Source organism: Sarcophilus harrisii, chromosome 1, assembly GCF_902635505.1.
Source record: "Sarcophilus harrisii chromosome 1, mSarHar1.11, whole genome shotgun sequence".
Classification (NCBI taxonomy): domain Eukaryota; kingdom Metazoa; phylum Chordata; class Mammalia; order Dasyuromorphia; family Dasyuridae; genus Sarcophilus; species Sarcophilus harrisii.
Genome location: NC_045426.1, coordinates 989,645 through 1,005,363, shown reverse-complemented (window position 1 = coordinate 1,005,363; position 15,719 = coordinate 989,645). Strand labels below are relative to the sequence as shown.

Genomic DNA, 15,719 nt, shown 5'->3' with positions numbered 1-15,719 from the left:
GGCCAGGTCTCAACACGCTTTTGAACGATTGCCCCGGGGAGTCTATGCAAAGGTAGCTTTCCTTGGGGAAGGTGGATGGTAGAAAGGGCTGGATCCCCTTCCCTTGGTGAAAATGCAAAGCCCATTGGCCGACCCAAGCTTCCCAGGAAAGCAGGGACTACTGTTAGAAGGAAAGCATCTGGCCATTGTTGAAGTACGGAAAGGAGACCAAGGATACTGACTCTGAAGGGCTAAAAATGAACATCGCGGAGGCACATGGTCCGTGGGAGCCGCTGCAGCGAACAACCAGGGAGGAGAGAGCACTGTCCTGTCCTGTGCTAGGAAGAGCGATGGTGAGGGTGAGTGCAAGCCCGGAGGGACCTAGCCCCCCACTACCTCAGCACGTTGGCAGGGAACCCCCCCCACACGTGGAACTCGGGTGGCAGAGGGAACTGCCCAATGCCTGATGGTGGGGAGCAGCACGAGACTCTGCTCTTCCATGGAGGGACATTCCCGGGGACGGTGGCCATGGAATGCAGCGCCAGGAGCCACGACCCCAGGCTCCATCAGCCGGACGGGACCCGGAGCCCCAACGCCGACACGATGCCCCCAAAGTGGGGCTTGGCTGTTTGTGCCCACTGCCCCGACCTAGGGTCCTGGGCTCTTAGTCTTGGAGGGGGCCGGCTTCTCTGCAGATGAGCAAGCGGAGGTCAGTGCAGTAAAATGGCCTGTAAGCCAGAGAAGAGACCGGCTCTCGTCAGGAGGGTGCAGAGTCGGCTCTGGGCACCTGGTGCCAAAAGGATACCTCGCAAGTTCCCTTCCCGCTCAGGAAAGGGCAGCTTGGCCGAAGAGCCCGCGATAGCCTCCTCCCGGGCGGCGTCTCTGTCCCTTCCATGTCCCTTCTTCTCTCGGGCTTAGAGAGAGACGGCCATCGGCCTCACAGAGCAGCGCGACCCCCCTCAGGGACCCATGGGCCAAGCCTATTATCTTGGCTATTCTTAGGAAGCTTATGCTGAGATTGTTCAGGCTCATCTCTGCTGACCTGGCCAGGTCGGTCCCCAACCTGCCCAGATCGCGGTTCTCCTTCTCTTTGCCCTCAAGTGCACAGCCTCCACCCGGAGAAGTTTGGCTCCAATGAATCTTAGAACGAAAAGTGAGACTTTTCCTACTGGGGGAGGTGGGGCAAAAGTGAGACTTTTCTTGGGGGGGGGGGGGGGGGGGGAGGCGAAAGTAAGACTTTTCTTACCTGGGGAGAGCAGTCCCTGGGTGATTCAGTATGTGGAGAACTGGACGCCAAAAGCCCAGTGTCCATCCTTGTGAATTTAAAAAAATTATCCGAGTTTCTCAAGTAGATCCCATTTCTCAATGTATCCTTTCTCCCTTATGGAGTTATTTCAGGAGGGGGAGGAAGAACCTAAGGATGTGGGGGACAGGAGAGGTGGCCTGGGGGCCCCTGGGTCATGATGTCACAGGGCTTTCATCCGCTCTGATAGAAGAAGACCCCGGGGGCTAAGGATGCTCCAGACGCTCCCTCAGGGAGGATCGTCCTGGCAGCCTTTCAGGTGGGCGGTGGGTCCAGGACCTCTGCAGCCGATCCTCTTCTGGTCTGATGCAGACTGGACACATTCGGAATGAGATTCAGAACTCAATAATGGGGTGCAATGCCCCCTCTAAGCCCTAGAATTCAATAATGGGGTACAACTCCCCCTCTAAGCCCTAGAACTCAATAAGTATAATTCCCCTTCTAAGTCCTAGAACTCAATAATGGGGTGCAATGCCCCCTCTAAGCCCTAGAATTCAATAATGGGGTACAATGCTCCCTCTAAGCCCTAGTCTTTTCCCTCAACACTTGCAGTTCTAGATCTGATGTCTTGAGCCTCTCCCCTGGGCTCAAAATTTCTGCCTCCAGGAAGATCTCCTGCCCAAGGCCAGTCTACTTGGTTCCCTTTAGGTTCTGCAATTTTCTCTCTCTCTTCTCTTCTTCCTCCTTCTTGCTTCCTTCCCTCTCCTTCCCTCCCCTCTCTCTATCTCTTTCTCTCCCTTCCTTCCTCCCTCTTTCTGTTGCTCTCTCCTCCCCCTCTTACTCTCTTTTCCTTCTTTCTGATCCTGCCCTCCTTCTTCCCTATCACCTTCTTTTTCCTCCTCCCTCCATCTTTCCCTCCCTCCCTCTCCACTTTTTTTCCTCTCCTTCCTCTTTGCCGGTGTTTCTCTCCGTCCCCTCCTCTCTTCTCAGGTTCTTGTTTTGCCATTGGATCACTTCTTTTGCTCCTGCTCATAAGATCCCTTGCAACTTAGAAATTCCAGAACTGGGGAAACTGGATGCTCCTCCCTTTCCTCTCTGGCCACCAAGTATTAAAAACAATGGACAAAAGGAAAGGGGAATGGGAGTCTCCTGTCTTTCCTCCCTTACAAAGGGCTGTTAGCTAATTATAGAAGTTCAGGCCCTAGTGTATCCACACCCACAGCCCAGCCCCAGGCTTTCTTTCATTCATATTCTGTGCTTCAGGTGCCCTTTCCTAGAGCCCAGGGAAGGTAGGATTGTATCATCAGACTCCAAATCCTTATCACTTTCCCCACTTTTCTCTTTAACGAGTGTTTTTACCTTTTTATTTATAAAAACAAAAGGTCACTTTTCCTCAGCTGACATTCCTTCTCCTCAGGAAGTTATTGAAGCCTCCCATCACAGTAGTCTGGACAGAACAAAATGGCAGCCAGTGGATAGAGAGCTTCCAGAGTGGAAAAACTGGAGGCTGATCCAATCTACTTGGAACAGAACAGGAATAGTACAAAATGTGAAGGGTAAAGGGAAAGGGTGGAAAAGGGAAAGGGTCCCTAAGCCGATAAACCAGTACTAACTCACAAAGAAAGAAAAGAATGAACAAAGGACCTAGAAAAAAAACACAACTCTGCAGATCTAGAAAAGAACACAACTGTGATCTAGAAAAGAACACAACTCCATGGATCTAGAAAAGAACACAACTCCGTGGATCTAGAAAAGAACACAACTCCATGGGTCTAGAAAAGAACACAACTCCGTGGATCTAGAAAAGAACACAACTCCGTGGGTCTAGAAAAGAACACAACTCTGTGGATCTAGAAAAGAACACAACTCTGTGGATCTAGAAAAGAACACAACTCAACAGATCTAGAAAAGAACACAACTCCGTGGATCTAGAAAAGAACACAACTCAACAGATCTAGAAAAGAACACAACTCCGTGGGTCTAGAAAAGAACACAACTCTGTAGATCTAGAAAAGAACACAACTCCGTGGGTCTAGAAAAGAACACAACTCCGTGGATCTAGAAAAGAACACAACTCCGTGGGTCTAGAAAAGAACACAACTCTGTGGATCTAGAAAAGAACACAACTCAACAGATCTAGAAAAGAACACAACTCTGTGGATTTAAAAAAAAACACAACTTCACATCTAGAAAAGAACACAACACTGTGGATCTAGAAAATAACACAACTTTGTGGATCTAGAAATGAACACAACTCCACGAATAAATAGTCTCCAGGGAAGAGTGTGTGTCAGCTGTGTACCTTCATTCAGGAGGCAAATTTTCTGTATCTGAATGTTTCTGAAAAAGCATCGGTTCAATGCTGGAGTTACCGAATGAAGAATACATGGAAAGCTTTTACTAAATGCTTTTGCTGTCTTTGGTCTGGAGGTTATAGTGAGAGGCCAGCTGGGGAGACCTGGTGGTCCACCTTCTTACTCAAAGGGAAGGTAATTAGAAGTTCCCCATTCATGAAACTGTGTGAGTATGCAGATCTGCCTTGATGTTAGGAGTCCTGATTGGCCTGGGCTTCCTCTTCTGAGCAGATTGTCGGGAGTCTGGATTGGATGACTGGCAAGGAGAAAACCTGGTGGGATCTGGTAGGGGGATAAGAGAAGAACATTGAGAAAAGCACCCAGGCCAGTGCCTCATCAGCTCTCCATGCCAGCTGGTGACTATGGAGCTAAACACAGTGGGCTTCAGCTCCCTTCAAGGGCCAGTAACGTTCCAATTCCTATCAGCCTTTACAATTTACTTTGGTGTGATGGAAAAGAGAAATTTCTAAAAATGTTTTTATTCCTCTTAAACATAAGAGGAAGGAGAGAAAAAAGAGTGGAGAGGGAGGGAAGGAAAGATGGAGGGAGCAGGAAAAAGAAGGTGATAGGGAAGAAGGAGGGAAGGATCAGAAAGAAGGAAAAATGTTAATAAGCATTTATTAATCATCTCCTACCTGCCTGGGAATTCAAAGAAAGGCAAAAGACAGCCCCTGCCCTCAAGGAACTCACAGTCTAATGGACGAGACAATATTGTTCTCGTTTGTCCTGCATGACATCACTATTTGGATAAAGGAATAGGGTGTCCATACCAGCATGAGCTAGCACAGTTCCAATACACATGATCCACAAGAACATTTGCAGGGGAGAGGGCTTTAAACGTATGCATTTCATTTTGGGGGGGGGTCAGGGTTTTTTTGAGCTGCTCCTTTGCCCACAGAGCACAGCTCCTTCTCTGACAAGGGCACGCTCTGCTGAGCAGTCCTGAGCCAGTGTCTCCCATGTCCCAAAATTAATTCCAAAGTTTCTGAGAGTGTCCTTGTGTCATTTCTTCTAACCTTCACATGAGGCCTTGCCAGTCTTTTAGGTGAACCCTGTCTGATGTTCGAATGACAGTGCCAGCCTCGGAATTGTGCTCTGCGGTAGAGTGGAGGCTGGGCAGTTTGGCCCGAAGGAGGACCTCGGTGTCTGGAACTTTGTCTTGTGAAATGACCTTTAGAACTTCTCTGACACAATGCAAATGAAAGCGATGCAGTTTCCTGGCCTGGCGCTGGCAGACCGTCTGGGTTTCACAGGCGTATGAATGACATCAGCACAATGGCTCTGGAGACCTTCAGTCTGGTGGGCAGTTTGATGCCTCTCCTCTTCAACACAGAGGCTCCCAAACAGGGAGCCGGCTCTGGCAACAAGTGTCAACCTCATTATCAAGGCAGGTATCCTTGAAAAGTAGACTGCCAAGGAAAGTGAACTGATCCACAGCATTCAAAACTTTGCCATTAACCATTTTAGCCAATCACCAATTAATCAATAACTGAAAGGATTCAAGAACTCCTAGGATAGGATTATCCAAGCCTAGGCCCAATAAGTCTATATAACCTGAACTATAGCTAACCCCTAAACTAGAACTGACCTCAGTATAAGTGGAGAGCAGGTGGTCTTGAGAACATGAAGGAAACATCCTTGTGAGATGCTGGCTGGACTCTCAAGGATGATCATGATTAACTGTCTATGGACTCCCGGAACTAGCCATTCTGGGGGTGTAGTGTCTTTGAGGCCCCCTTCCAGAGCCTTATGGAAACTCTTCTGGATGTTTGCTTTCTTGTTCCCAGACTATTTAACAGAGAAAGTCTAGTCACCTAGTTGGAGTCTCACCTGTGGAGAGGACACTTTGCCTGGGAATCCTCACAATCAAGGCTCAACTGGCTGCCCTCCGGGATTCCCTAGGCTCCCATTCCTGACTTGGTGCTCCCCCAATTTGGTGATGTTTTCTATAACTATACTTAGCTCTCTCTGCTTTGCTACATTGACTATCATTTTAAGTTGCTTAGGAGATTGCGTTTGTAAAACTGATAGGGTTCTGCCTTTCTTTAAGCATTTCCCTTTTGTCTATTTAAGCCTTTTTCTTAAATGTTTGTAGAAGTGTGTGTGTGTGTGTGTGTGATTTTGTAGGGAGCGAATCAAAGAACCTCCACTTTACAATAACCAGTAACCATTAACCAGCGGTTCAACATATGGATACTGCAGTGCTGGCTGATGGGATACTTGCGTCTTCTTCATGTTAGGCCCAAATTAGCACAAGTAGTAGAGAACTGATCCATACTTTGGCACATCTCAGCTGCAGGCTGTGTTGAGCACACATTCATCTGCACACAAAAAGTCCCACACCGACCCTCCTTCCACTTTCGTTCTGGCTTGCAGCCTTTTCAAGTTGAAGAATTAACCCTCAGTATGGTATCTAACCTTGACACCATGTTTGTCCTCCCTGAAAGTGTTTGCAACATGGCTAAAAACATCAGGCTAAAAAGCATGGGAGAGAGCACATGGCCTTGTTTCACGCCAATGGTGACTGGGAAAAGCTCAAGAGCACTGTCCATGGTCCAGAATCCCGGCAAGCACTGACAATATCAAAATCCTCAGTCAGAGCTATACATGTCATAGGCAGATTTCTGTTCTGTTCCTGGAGTTTCTCCTGGAGTTTTCAGGCAATAAACCATATAGGCTGTTCCTCAGCCCCTTCTGAAGCCACATGGGCTCTCAGGTAGGTGATCTTTTTTCCAGGTGTTTGGTCAGCCTATTGAGGATGACTCTGGCAAAAATTTTGCCAACAATGATAAATGAGAGACCTTCCTGTGACTGTCACAGGACAACCTATTTCCTTTACCTTTCTAGAGATGGACAATGGAGGCATCCTCTGGAACCCCTGGGGCATAACCTCCTCTTGCCACATAATTTGGAAAATTTCAGTCCGGGTTTGTCTGAACAATGGACTCCCCCACTTTATAAATCTCAGCATGAATAGATTCAGCAGCTGGTGCTTTGTCACATGAAAGAGGTCTAATGGCACTCAAAACATCTTCAGTTGTGACTTCTGCTAGGAAGTAACAGATTTCATCTTGAAGTTAATGGTTAATAACTTCAGTAGTAATTATGGGCTGTTGAGAGCACCATGGAATTGTTCACCCATCTCTCCAAGACCATGTCCTTATCACTACTCAATGTGGCTCCATCAGCACTGAGTAGCTGAGATGTATCATAGGTATTCGGTCCATATAATGCCTTCAATGAATTATAAAAAACGATTTGGATTGTTATCACCACAAAACTGAATTTCATCTGCCTTCTAACTGAGCCAAGAATCCTGTGTCTCTAAGCTTTACTGGTACTTTATCTTTGATGAGATGAAATGCTGGTTGAACTATTCTGTCGGCACACCCTGTGGAGTTCTTGTTTTATTTTTTTCATTTAGCAGCTTCTGATTTTTCCCATCATTCTCATCAAACCATTCTTGATGTCTGTGACTGTTCTGACCCAAATGAGCAAATGCAGTGCTCTACCAAATCTCTGAAAGCTGCCTACTCCTTTTCTGCTCCACTGTTGCCAACTGTGTGTTACCTCAACTTACCCTCCAAGTTAGCAACCTGTTGCCCGAGAACCACTCTAATCTGTTGACATTAATTCTTCCAGTAATCTTTTTGTCTTGGGGCCACCACTTTTGTTGAATGCAAATGTTCAGCTTGGAGAGGATGGGTGTGATCCATACAATACTCTGCATGATTCCTCTCACATCCTCTCTGTCTCTTACAATCATATAGTTGATTAAATGCCAACCTTTGCTGCGAGGGTGCATCCGTGAAGTTTTATTGCATTTAGATAAATGAAAGAAAGTGTTGTGGATGAGAAGGTCATGAGATGCACAAGTCTTCAATTGTAAATGCCCACTGCTGTTGCTATTTCCAGCTCCATTCCTCCAGAGGACTCCCTGCCGTGGCTGGTAGTCTGAGCCTATTCTAGCATTAAAGTCACCCAGAATAAGCTTGTCCTTCTTGGCATGTTAATAAGGCTCTCCAGGTCTTCATGGAATCTTTCTTTGACTTCATGGGTTTGTCATGGTGGGAGCCTAGGTACCGATGACAGCGGCATGGCTTTCTCCCTACAAGTGGCTCCCCACAATTGTGAGCACTAACACTTAAAAATCAGCAAATGCTTTAAATCAAGGCTTACTTTGATGGCCTAGACTTAACAGGATGGAGAAAATCCATTAATCCAGTGCAGATTAAGCTTAAAAGTGTTACATGTCCTTCTTTCCTTTCTGAAGAGCTGATTAAATGTGATACCAAGATTTTCCCCCTTGCCCCACTCCCCCTTTTTTTATTATAGCTTTTTATTGACAAAACATAAGCATGGGTAGTTTTTCAACATTGACCTTTGCAAAAACTTCTGTTCCAACTTTTCCCCTTCTTCCCCCCACCCCTCCCCCAGATGGCAGGTAGTCCCATACATGTTAAATATGTTAAAGTATATGTTAAATACAATATATTTATCCGTATTTATACAATTGTCTTGCTAACAGAAAGAGTAGAAATGCTATGTTGTGGTCCACACTCATTTCCCAAAGTTCTCTCTCTGGGTGTAGCGGATTCTCTTTATTCCTGAACAGTCAGAACTGGTCTGAACCAATTCATTATTGAAGAGCCCCGTCCATCAGAGCTGGTCTTGTTGCCGTGCCCAGTGATCTCCTGCTCCCGCTCACTTCCCTCAGCATCAGTTCCTGTCAGTCTCTCCAGGCTCCCTGAAATCCTCCCTCCGGTCACTTGTTACAGAACAATAACACTCCATAACGTGATGTACCACAATTCACTCAGCCCGTCCCGCTGATGGGCATCCATGCACTTTCCAGCTTCTGGCCACTACGAGCAGGGCTGCCCCAAACCTTCTTGCCCACGTGGGTCCCTTTCCCCGCTTTAGGGCCTCCTTGGGGGATAAGCCCAGGAGAAGCACTGCCGGGGCACAGCGCCAGATGGCTCCCCCAATGGCCCGATCGTTCCCAGCTCCACCACAAGGCATCGGCGTCCCCGCCGCCCCAACATCCGGCGGCAGCCTTTCCATCCTAGGAGCCAAGGGCACCTGCAGCGGCTCTGGCTCTCGGACCCAGGCACCCGCTTTCCCCGCAGCTGCTCGGCCTCTTGCTTGGGGTGATCCGCTTCCCTTTTCCTTTCTGAGTCGCTCCTGGGGGAGGAGGGAGCGGAGGGTCTCAGCCACTTTCTGCCAGGTGCCTTGGGGGCCCCGGTTCGGTTTCTCTCGCTGGAAGCCCCTTTCCCAGCTCGCTGTCCCACAGCCTCGCTGCCTCCGTGGGACCCGACCACCCTGGTCCCCCCTGCCGGGGCGCCCCCCTTCCGGCCCAGAAGAGATGCCCGGGGAGGGGTTCTGTCCGCCCGTCCCCCCCCCCCCCCCCCCCCCCCCGGGGCAGGGCTTCCGGCCCAGGGGCGCTCCTGGAGAGCAGCGGTCGGGGCAGGATCTGGGCAGGGAGGCGGGCCCGGAGGGGCCCCGGGCTGGGGGAGGCGGCGCCGGGGGAGCTTCCCTCAGTTTCTCCTGCTGTAAAAGAGGAGGGGCCGTCTGGGAAACTGGAGGAGAAACAACAGCACAGAAGGAAGGACACAGGCAGCGCTGAATAAAGCTCGGGGCCATCAGCCTCCCGCCTCCGCCTCCGGCCGGACTTGGAAGGAGGACCCAGTGTGCCCTGAGAGGGCGGGTCCCAGTGGGCTGGTGTGCGCCTGCGCCGCTCTGGGGTAGGGCCCGCCCTTCGAGGGCGGGGCGCGGCAGTGAGCCAGTGCTTGCGCCGCTCAGGGGTAGGGGTGGAGCCCGCCCTTCGGGGGCGGGGCGCGGCAGCGAGCCAGCGCCTGCGCCGCTCAGGGGTGGAGCCCGCCCTTCGGGGGCGGGGCGCGGCGGCGAGCCAGCGCCTGCGCCGCTCTGGGGTGGAGCCCGCCCTTCGGGGGCGGGGCGCGGCAGCGAGCCAGCGCCCGCGCGCTCTGGGTGGAGCCCGCCCTTCGGGGCGGGCGCGGCAGCGAGCCAGCGCCTGCGCCGCTCATGGGGTGGAGCCGCCCGGGCGGGCGCGGCAGCGAGCCAGGCCGCGCTGCCTGGGTGGAGCCCGCCCTTCGGGGCGGGGCGCGGCATGCTGGCCGCCGCGCCAGGGGTGGAGCCCGCCCTTCGGGCGGGGCGCGGCAGCGAGCCAGCGCCTGCCGCCTGGCAGGGGTGGAGCCCGCCCTTCGGGGCGGGGCGGGCAGCGAGCCAGTGCCTGCGCCGCCTGGGTGGGAGCCCGCCTCGGGGGCGGGCGCGGCAGCGAGCCAGCGCCTGCGCCGCTCAGGGTGGAGTCCGCCCTTCGGGGGCGGGGCGCGGCAGCGAGCCAGCGCCTGCGCCGCTCTGGGGTAGGGGTGGAGCCCGCCCTTCGGGGGCGGGGCGCGGCAGCGAGCCAGCGCCTGCGCCGCTCAGGGGTGGAGCCCGCCCTTCGGGGGCGGGGCGCGGCAGCGAGCCAGCGCTTGCGCCGCTCAGGGGTAGGGGTGGAGCCCGCCCTTCGGGGGCGGGGCGCGGCAGTGAGCCAGTGCTTGCGCCGCTCAGGGGTAGGGGTGGAGCCCGCCCTTCGGGGGCGGGGCGCGGCAGCGAGCCAGCGCCTGCGCCGCTCAGGGGTGGAGCCCGCCCTTCGGGGGCGGGGCGCGGCAGCGAGCCAGCGCCTGCGCCAGTCGCGAAGGAAGCATCGCGCGGACGGCCCGGGGCGGGGCCGCGCAGTCGCGTGTCTCGCACCGGGGCAGGGGCGCCCCTTTTGAGTGTTTGGGCTCTCGGGCCGTCTGCCGGTCCCGGCCGGAAGCGGAAGCAGTGCCGGAAGCGGAACCGGGCTGCGGCCGTGCTCGCCTCCGGGCAGCTATGGAGGCCCCCGGGGACGGCGGCGGGAGCGGGGAGCCGGGGGGCCCGAGCCTGTCGGAGCTGTGCGCGCTGCTGTTGCGGACGCGGGACGCCGGCAGCCGGCTCCAAGCGGGCCACGAGGTATTGCGGCGGCTGCGGGCGCCCGGGCCCGGCGCGGGGGCCGAGGGGCTGGAGCTCGAGCTAGACGAGGCCGAGTTGAGCCGGGTCGTGGACGAGCTCACCGCCTGGCTGCCGGCCAGCCACAGCAAGGTGAATTGGGGGTGGGGAAGAGCGGGGGCGGGGCCTCGTCGGGAGGGGGCGGGGCCTCGTCGGGAGGGGGCGGGGCCCGTGGAAGGGAGCTGGGAGAGGGGTAAGGGGCTAGAAGGGAGGAGAGGGGGCGGGGCCAAGAGAGGGGGCGGGGCCCCTGAGGAAGGAGCGGGGCAGGAGGAGCCAGAGCCATCTCTGGGACCCCCCCCCCCGTAAGGGCGGAGGGGCCCCTGAGAAGGGAAGGCCCCCCCTGCGCCCTGCACCCTGCGCGGATCCCCGTTTTACAGGACACTGAGGCAGGCGGGAGGGGGCGGGGCGGCAGTGTGAGGCTGGATTCGAACTCGCGCCCCGAGGTACCGAGATTCCCCCGCTGCGGCCCCCAAGCCTCGGGCGCGCGCTCCCGGGCCGGGCCCGGGGTCTCAGGCAGGCGGCGCCGCTGCGGGACAGCCCCGGGGGGTCGGGACCGGAGCAGGAGCCGCTGCGGCCGCCTCAGCCTGACCCGGCCCGGGCGGCCCGAGCCCGTCGGACGCAGCCAGGGTGGCGGCTCCCGGGGGCCAGCGCCCCCCGCAGGGGGCCCCGGGCTGACTGGGGGGCCCTCCTGGGCCCAGTAGAGCCTGCGGCAGGGAAACCTCGGGAACAGGCGGAAGCGCTTGCTGGGCCTGCTGGAGCCTCTGCTGTCCGGGCTGGGAGGGCCGGCGGGGCGTGGCCAGAGAGGCCGGAGGCCCCCAGCGACAAGGGGGGTCCCAGGAGCCCGTCCCGCCGCGGCTCAGGCTCCATCCCCTCCAGGGCCCAAGGCGCTGCGGGGGAGCACGCTTTTGCTGCGGGGGTCGCTTGCTTCTGTTCCTTTCTGAAGCCGAGTTGGCCCGAGGCGCAGAGGTGTGGCCAGCATGGGGGCTCGAGGCCTTAGGTCCCGGCCTGTGGCAGACGCGGAGAGAAAGCGAGGTGGGACCACCGCGAATGTGGCGCCTTGGAAGTGGTTGCCCTGGGTGAAGACCCTCCCCCCTGCAGCCCCCTCCTCACTTGGCTCCCGGGACCCTCTTCCTGCTGACAAGCTTCCCAGAGCCTCCATTTTGAAGGAGGGCCCGGACCAGCGCTCCCCTCGACGCGCTCCCCGAGAGCCGGCTTCCGCTTCTGTTTGGGTTCCCATCACTGGGCACCGAGGGCCGCTGTGGGCGGGCCCGGACCTCAGGGACGTGGGCATCCGGTTCGCGGACGTCCTGCCTCTGGCTGCGTCTCTAGCACATCTGGCCTGAGTAGATGCCCGACTCCTGGGCACCCTGTGCCTCTCCACCGCCCCTTGGCACGGGGTCTGTGACTGCCAGCGCGCAGTGGCACGTGGCCTCCTCCTGGGCCGTGGCGGTCGTTCTCTGGTTGTCTCTGCCTCGCTGGCCACGGGTCAGGCTTGGAGCTTCCCTCACCCCGCGGACCCTCCCGAGTTCCAGTCTCTCTGATGTGGCCTTGGAGAAGGTCGGCTCAGCCCCCGCCTTGAGCAGGTGATGAGGCGGGACCTCCGGGAGGAGGAGAGCCCTTCCTTCTGCAGCCGCGGTGGCCGTGGATGGCGACCCAGGAGGAAGCAAAACCGTCCACTGTCCGGTCTCCCATCAGGAACTGGAGCGACTGAGGTTTCGGTTCCTTAACCCGAGGGACCTGGGGAACATCCGGCAGCTGGGTGGGGGAAATGAGGCCTCCCGAGGCGAGCCGAGAAGGTTCTGGAATGGGCCAGCTCCCCATGGTGACAGACAAGCCCCGGGGGTAGAGAGAGAAGGAGGAAGGATGCAAGGGGCAGCTGGGGGCACACTGCTGGGGGGCCCAGCCCCTCAGCCCACCCCCCATGGGACATGGATTGTGGGCCAGCCTTTGCTCTTCAGCTCTGGCCCCCAGTGAGGGGAAGGGAATGAGCATTGCTTAAGCACTAGCTGTATGCCACGCCATGTGCTGTACAAGCCTCTGCTGACCTATAACAAATGAGCGCTCATTGCTAGGAGAGGATTCTTACTCTCCTGAAGCAGGGGGTGGTCGCTCCAGAAGTGCTGGAGCCCAGGATCTGGCCCCTATTGCCTTCTTGCTCTCTGCCTCAGTTTGTCACTCATAAAATGGGCATGGTGCTGAGAACCAAGTGAGGTAGCAGGTGAAGGGCTCTCTGCCCTCAGTGCCGGTCCGAGGAGAAGGCAGGGGCTGGCAGAGGGTCATGGTGGCGCTGGCGCTGGATGGGAGGGGGCGTGGCCCCCTTCTGGCCCAGAGCTAGGGAAGAGGACCTTGTGTTGAACGCAGCAGTTTGTGTTTTTAGTGGTGATTAAGTGTTTTCTGGACTGAACTTCTTTTTCCAAGACCTTCCTTTTGTTGCGAATGAGGTGGAATCTGGAAGCTTTCCTGTGAGGACTGCAGGCTTGGGGCTTGGGCGGTTTGGGGACTACCCGCCGTGAGGAGCCCCGCTCTCGGCCTCGTTGCCCTGGGTTTCCTGTCGGTTCTTGTGGCTCACGGTTGGGCCCGCATCAGCTTCATCTCTGCTCCGCCACTCAGGCCCCCCCAGGAGTGAGGAGGGTGATGGGGGCTGGCTCCAACTCGGAGCATCCCTGGGAGGGCGGAGGTGGGGGAAGCTAGGCCCGGCGGGACACAGTTCTTGTGGGAGTCCACGGGGCCGTCTAACGTGGTTCCCGATAATGTTTGGGCACCTTTGGGCTTTCTGAAAACCTGTTCCATGCACCGTGATCGCTCCAAGATGTTCCAGACTCAGTGGGATCTAGAGAAACAAAACAAAGCATCAGCCTCGTTCCAGTGGAGACTGCTGCACGGTCAGCTGCAAGGAGCCTGGCCAGTTAGAGCCAGACCGGAGCCTCACAGAGCCAAAAAAGCCGCCCTTGGCCTTGGCCCGGAGCCTCTCCAAATGACCTTCCCAAGCATGACTCTTGGGGTAGGGTTGGTGCTCAGGACCATTCCTATCGTCCCATACACCAGATTGATTAGTCCGCTAAAGACCTGACCCCTGTAATTCCCTGAAGCCTTGAGGGGGGTATGGGGGTGAGCATTCATGCTGGACTTCTGTGGTACCCGGCTCTGTGCACAGGACTTTACAGCCACCATGGTGTTTGACTCTCCTAAGATTCCTGGGAGGGCAGGGCTGCTCTCTTCTCCGTTTGCCCCTGAGGAAACTGAGTCAAGTGGAGTTCCCTGCCCAGGTCACACTGCTCTTCAGGATCTTAGGCCTTCCCTTCCCTTGCCCCCCATCCTCAGAGGAGTCAGGAAGGCTGGCTCCTCATCTCTTTGGCTGTTGGTGCTTTTCCTTCTGCTCGAATTTCCACTTCCTCACTTAGCAGCTTTGCCTCTTCACGTTGTAGTCAGTGTGCCTGAGTTTGGGATGTTTTACTTCCCTTTGCGAGCCTGCCGACGCTCCTCTTTAGTCACCAACTTTTGGTTTCTCAGAGCAGAGTTTGTTCAGCCACTCCCCCGTTGAAGGGCATCTGTTGTTTCAGATCTGTATTACAACAAGAAAGACGGCTAGAAACACCGGTGTATGTGGAGTCTACTTTGTCACTAACCCCAAATGCCTGGCAGCAGAATATATGTTAGCTGTTTAGCCACTTTTTTTTGCCAAGATCTCCCCAAAAGTTGAACTAATTCATGCTCTGCCCACAGGACATCCGCGGGATGTCTTTCCCTAATCCCCTTCAACTTTGGTCATTTTTCTCTTTCGTCAGTTTGCCAGCGGCGAGTCAGAATCTCCAGCTTCTTTGAAAATACCGAGGCTGTTCCCCGAGGCACCCTCTTTTCCCCCTGCCATTGCATATTACTGAAGTGCCTTCTCCTTTTTTCTCCCTCTCTGTTCATGTGAAGAAGAGAACATGAAGGTGTGATTTTAAAGGCTGGTTACTTTGATTTCCAGAAATCACAAACAAAAATTGCTTAGAACCAAAGGCCAAAGTGAAGGTGGGAAAAAGTTCTCTGCTCCCCTGAAGGAAGTCCTAGGAATACCCTAGCTTGAATCTCTGTATGTGTAAAACTACTGCAAACAAGCAGGAAGAAGCAATCGAGTTTCTGGCAGGATCACGGGAGACCAGGTAGTTTCAACTCTTATAGGGAAGAGATCTCAGAAAACCAAGATCCAGGTTCATAGCCACCAATAACTTGCCCTGCAAAGCCAATATTCCTGCAGGAGGAAAAAGGATCTTTCATCGGAAGAGGGGACTTTGAGGCATTTCTGATGAAAAGCCCGGAGCTGCTGAGGATTTTTGAGAGGCAGACCCGTGAGTGCTGAGAAGCCTCTCTGAGCACTTAGAAGATCTGTGCTAACATTTTAACTGAGAGAAAAGAAACAAGGGGTCTTCAGAGCCATCATGTCCTCCCATAATATTGAAGGCATTAAAACCAAGAAGTCTTGGGGTAGATTCATTCTACAACTTGGCCCTGTTTTCTCTGAAACCTCCCCCCTCTCTGATAGCACGGTAGCGCAGATGGGAGAGTAAAAGGAAGAATACATCCATTTAGAAGGGGGAATGGAACTGGCCGTTTGTTATGACCGGACTGGGAGAGCCGCCATCTTTGTCCATCACAGCCATTATAATTCCACAGCCCTGTCTTGTGCTTTGTCTTTTCATCCATGTTGTTGCGGTACTACATGTTGTTTTTCTGGTTCTGTTTACTTCACTTTGCTCTAGTCCCCATGAATAAGAGGTTTTCATTTTTGTTGCTTCTTAGTTTAGTAATATTTGGTTATGTTCCACAATCGTCTGAGCCGTTCCCCAGTTAACGGGTATTTACCTTGTTTTCCTCTCTGTAACCGTGACAAGTGCTGCCACAAAATAATGACCTTGCATTTGGGCCCCTCTTTTTCTGCTGACTTCCCTGCCGTACCTGCTTGTCTTTGGTTGGATCGGTTCTGGGGGTGCCTGGTCTCTGGTGTCTCTTGGCCCCCCTCCCACGTGTCTATTGTTTGGGAAGCTCACAGGCTCTTCAGTTCTTGTTTCTTTCTACAAATGTTGCCAGCTCATCTTTCTTCTTACGTCTGGCTGAGTTCGGCTTTTGTGGGA

At 54.8% G+C, this 15,719-nt stretch overlaps 1 protein-coding gene across 1 annotated transcript in view; it reads left to right on the top strand.

The window, feature by feature from the left end:
- The first annotated feature begins 10,271 nt into the window (after positions 1 to 10,271).
- The window catches only part of CLASP2 (cytoplasmic linker associated protein 2), an 86,378-nt gene continuing 80,930 nt past the window's right edge, over positions 10,272 to 15,719 (top strand). Inside the window, exon 1 of the mRNA XM_031949161.1 lies at positions 10,272 to 10,698. Within this exon, the coding sequence (XP_031805021.1) occupies positions 10,450 to 10,698 (249 nt within the window). The 5' untranslated portion in view covers positions 10,272 to 10,449. The remainder of the gene's footprint in view (positions 10,699 to 15,719) is intronic.